We start from the raw sequence: 5350 nt of genomic DNA, 5'->3' as shown, positions 1-5350 counted from the left end.
GTGATTTTGTCTAATGCACTACTAGTTGAAGGGGTACCCACAAGGGTTACAAGAGATTCCAATAAAGAGTCACCACCTCTTGTAGTTCCTACGTGCATGCTTCCCCAAATTTGTAGGTTGATGTGCTCAATGACAGATCTCATGGTTTAAAGATGCCAGAAAACTTCTCTAGCCTAAATTTGTTTTTGCTAAAATTGAAGGTGTAATCGGCACAGGAAAGTGATTTAATACCACTTGTTATGTACTTGACCTGCGAAGAGTATGTGAATGTTATAAATACGAGAACAATATTGTTAGAAACATAGAAATAGTGTGCGAATTGAAACAAGCTACAACTATATTATATTATTGAGAAGCATAATGCAATATTCACATGTCTCTTGAAGAGGGAAACCTCCAAGAAGGCTTCCCTTGCTATCTAAGACTATATATAGTTTCATGACATAGAAAACCCTAACTACTTTTGGTCCCTTGCACAATATGGGTTAACCAACTTATTTATTCAGGTTAAATACCTTATGGGCCATAGTTAATAAATAGTGACAACTCTAACATATGTGTTTGCTGATTTGGTTTCCTCAATTTGAGTTTGGAGTTTGGAGTGTCAAACTTCATGATTTGGACAACAAATATAATAAAACCACCATTTTTCATGATGCTTCTCAAAAATTCTATCTTTTTGTTATTTTTATATAGGCTATGAAAATCTATTATCAATGAAGCTACAAACACATATAGTGTAAACTATTCAAATTCCAAAATATACAATCCTTTTGAGGAAAAAAATTATTTCTTTCAATATTTTTTATATTTACATATATAATAGTCCCAAAATATATATCGTTTTCCGAGTTATATGTTGTAGTACAAAATATACAATCTAAAATAATAATAATAACTATTTTGAAAATTTAGTACTTCACCATAACAATGTGCTATCTAAAATTCTACAATTTTTTTAAGGAAATTCCATTGTTAAGGTACCCAACACCTACACTTCCATGAATATCAGTAAATCTAATTGAATTTTTACATTTCATCTTTTTACACAATATTCAAATTCATTGTAAAAGCACCTAAAAAAATTCCCTGCAAATTAATATATTACTATTTTCCTATGTTTTCATTGTTCTAAAAGGGAATTTACCAAATCCATACAACTCTCAAGCATATCATAAGAATATTAAAAATAAGACTCCAATTTATTTATCACTCCAATTTATTTATCTCATAATAACATTACAAATTACAAATGAGACTTATTCACTTTTATTATATAAAATAAGGAAATTTTATTTTTTTGGTAAATTGGTGGAAAGCATTTTGATTAATAAAAAAGAATATATACTGAGATCAAATTTCTCAATCTCACTCAGAAAGAGAAAACCGAGTAACATAAACACCTAGCTCCAACTGGGTTTTCATATCTACTTCTTTTTCCTTTCCTTTTGTGTACTTTCACCCATCCATTAGGCCAAGGAATAATTAAGGATAGTTGAAGATTGTCCTTACAAGCAGCCAATCCGTGTCAGAGTCTAAGGAGCTCGTTTTGCTACTCCCAATGAAACAATATAAAATATAGAGATATTAAATCATAATATAAAATATAGAGATAGTAGATCATATCCTGAGCCAAAAATATAACAACATGCCTTTTCAATTTCGTGGTGTCCCTAAATTTGCCACTAACATACCTTAGGAATATATTTGCAAACAAATGCTTGATATTTTAGTTTAGTAATGTTCAAATATGTATTGGGATTGATGAAAAGTAGATGACTTTAATAATGAATTTTTCTAAATTTATATTTAGATCATAGACTCATTCCATATTAAAAAAAAACCATCCCAAACAATCATGTAAAGTGTCACCACCTTTAATAAAAGAAAGTAGATTTAAATGGAAAATCTTAAATCTCCTTTTAAAAGAAAATAAAATTAATAATGATATTAATGTTAATTCATAAATATATTATTATTTTATTTAATAAAAACTAAATTTATATATAAAATGTCAACACACCCGTTAGTTCGGATGACGGAAATTTTAAATGTAAATGTTTAGGAGAAAATAAAGTTTAAGCAATGATATTAATATTGATTCATAAATGCAAACTAAAGAATTAAAAGCTCATTCATAAGAATGTCAACACACCCATCATTTATGATGAAGGAAAAATTTGAAAGGTAAGTTCTTATCAGAAAATAAAATTTAAGCAATGTTATTAATATTTATTCATAAATACAATGTCAACACACCATCATTTATGATAGAAGGAAAAAATTGAAATGTAAATACTTATCAGAAAATAAAGTTTAAACATTGCTATTAATATTGATTCATAAATACATACTAAAGAATTAAAAGCTCATTTATAGAAAGCCGCATTGGATATTGAAATCACCTCCCATAACAAATATCAATCAACAAAAACCTATTATGGAAAAATAAATGAAAGTCTCCTTCTGATATGAAATTGGCTACACGGCAGGTTTTTCAAACGAAAATACTAAAATAGTACGAATTCCGATGGTGAAACTTCCATTCCGCAATGGACTCACATAACGTTTCTGCTTATGATTAATACTGGAACTTTTTCTCACACCTTATTTCTTCACCATTAATTTATGGTGCAGTAACAACTAGAAAACTTAGTACTATTCATGAAAGTGTAATGAACATTTGAATCATAAGATAATTAAAAAATCAATGGATACCCAAAAGAAAAAAAACACATATTTGTTCTTTTGTTAAAAGATGATAGAAATGACATAAAAGTGGAATTAATTTGACCCTTCGTCAATGATGTTGTATGGTAACTGAAATTGTAGAGTTAATCTCCTGAATCCCTACCGTTCTTTGCTTCACCTAATCCTCATATCGGGCCTCGGATGAAAGGCCATGCAATTAATGTCATGACGGGCATTGACGCCTAATTCACAGCTTGGAATCCATCTCCATAATTTTGAATCTAAATAGAAGACGCAAACGATAGCAGCCGTTCCATGCATTGAGATGAAGCAAATGCAATCCCCCACTCCTTGACACGAGAAGTGATCAGAAACCTCTGTAAGTCGCGCCCTTATATCTGAAGGCATCCGGGCAATCTCCTCCCACAACGGTAAAGAATTTCGACGAAATTCCCAAATAATCAACCCATTCGGCTCAGGCTGGCCTGTCACCACCAGAACCCGTGACCCACAGATGATGAGAGGGAATACTTGACAGCCAGGATTGTTCACTAAGATATCCGGCCACGGTGATAGGACGCAAATTCGCAATTCTACTCCACCTTGTATGCTGAAAACGAGCATCCTGGGCATCCTGCCAGGTCCAGGTTGCAGACGTTGCACGGAGAAACAGTAAAAATAACCGTCACAGAATGTCATATTATCGATTACATCCAGATCACTTGGAATCTCTCCCGCGATCGTCCATGAATTTACAGAGGAATTGTATATTTCAACTATTTGTGTATTTGAGCTTGTTCTCCATCCGATGAAAACCACATTGTAGATGTGTAGCTTATTATTATTATTATTTGCCAACGCTGTGGCTAAAATGGGTGCAGATGTCATGCGTGGTAGTTTGATGGACTTTGCCGGTAAGGATTGCAAACGTAGAAGGAACCTCGACGTACTACCAGTAACCTCCCCGCGGCTGATCCTCGCCAAGATACTTGATCATCATGTCTAGATAGGAAAGAAAGGGAGAAGCTGGGCTCCCACGTCCCTCTATAGAAGGAATAAGCCTGACAACGCTCTCTGGAGGATTGAGGCCACAGAATTAGCCATGGCTTCCTGTTAACAGGCGCGTTAACCCATAAGTGACGTAGGAATTTTCTAGATGCCAGGAGGGCGTTCCATTCCCTGCACACCCTTCTATATGTAGGAAGGGAATCCGCTGGCAACCAAGCTAAAACATCCACTTGCAAACATTCAGGCAACCCATTCCACCACTCAGCATCAGCAGAAACTAAGGACTCCTCCTGATTTGCGATTCCCACTGTCATTTCCATTTGGACCAGTCGAGTTTAGACAATGAGAGCAGGAACGCGAGATATGAAATTTGTGTATCGTTTTATATCTGACGGTTAACTACAGGAACGTCTCGTCTTCTTCCTCGTGTCGATTTATCTTCATGACTGCTATGTTGCCCATAGCGATTCGAATTCCTGCTTCTTACCTTGTCAATGTACATTTAATTTAGGAATAAAATGCCTGTCTGGATAACGAACTCTCTCCATTTGAAATTTACATAAGCATTGGGAAAAGCCACACTCCTGACCCTTATTTGGCCTGGATTACATAAGAGGATACTCATCCTTGTACTTCCCGCTCTGTCAGTTTTTGACATAGTTACCAAGTTCTAATTCAGAGTTCATTTAGATTTGGGTTTGGATTTGGATTTAAAAAATTAAATAATATATATCAATATATATCTTACATATTTTTAAATTTATTTTGAATTTTATATTATTTTTAATTGTAAATAATAAAACACCCTCCCAAATAAATTTCAACTAGAAAATTTTACACTCAAATCTCCCCTCTAAAACCTATGTTTACTTGAATCTAAGATATTTTTATAATTTCAAAATTTATTTATGCAAAACTCTTTCCAAATAGATAAATACACTTCGAAATAATTTAGGTTTACTGAAATCTAAAATCCTTTCATGCTTTCAAAACATATTTATGTAAAATCCTGCCTCGCACATTTACAAAATTAATGTTCAAAATTTATTTTATCTAAAAATTTCTTGAATAGGAAAATCAATCACTTTTTATAAAAATTAGACTATTTTCACCAAGTATCTTGTTTTCTGTTTTTATTGACTTGTCCTCTAAAATACAGGGCTTTCTAAACTTTTTAAGAAAAGTAAAATTAAAACACAGGAAATTTCAATTTCCCAATTGCTTTTTTCTTGGGCGGCCATTTCGGTAAGATAAAATTTGTTATTATTCATATATCCATTTTTTTTATAATTTGGGATTCTAATTTATAGAATTTAAATTAGCAATTATGTTAGATATTGCAACGGAAACACCTTAATGTAATGATATAGGAATTAGTATTATAGAAGATGCACAGAGAGTACTCTATAAGGAGATGGCAGATAGGGGCACCCTACCTACCTATGCTAATTAAGTAAATGTCTAAACCAAATGTGGTATCATCGTTTCCAATGGTGGCCAATTACCCGAGGCAGGTATGCTCAACATGGACATTTTAGAGACGACCATAAGCTCTTAGATGAAATTCTTGAACAAAGGGTGATATCATGGAATTAAATGATTGCAAAATAGACACGGGGCATTTTGATGAAGCTCCGAGGGTCTTACCATC

General features: G+C 33.0%; 1 protein-coding gene across 1 annotated transcript; it reads right to left on the bottom strand.

Moving 5' to 3' along the window:
• Positions 1-2865: 2865 nt before the first annotated feature.
• LOC149177641 (F-box only protein 6-like) lies at positions 2866-3579 on the bottom strand. The gene has a single exon (XM_089421817.1). The coding sequence runs from the start codon at positions 3577-3579 to the stop codon at positions 2866-2868; it is 714 nt and encodes a 237-aa protein (XP_089277943.1).
• Between the last annotated feature and the right edge of the window lie 1771 nt (positions 3580-5350).

The sequence above is a fragment of the Pinus tabuliformis genome, chromosome 4_1 (assembly GCF_031772625.1).
Source record: "Pinus tabuliformis cultivar Carrire ecotype Pingquan chromosome 4_1, CPIR1, whole genome shotgun sequence".
NCBI lineage: Eukaryota > Viridiplantae > Streptophyta > Pinopsida > Pinales > Pinaceae > Pinus > Pinus tabuliformis.
This window is presented reverse-complemented; position numbering and strand designations above follow the sequence as displayed.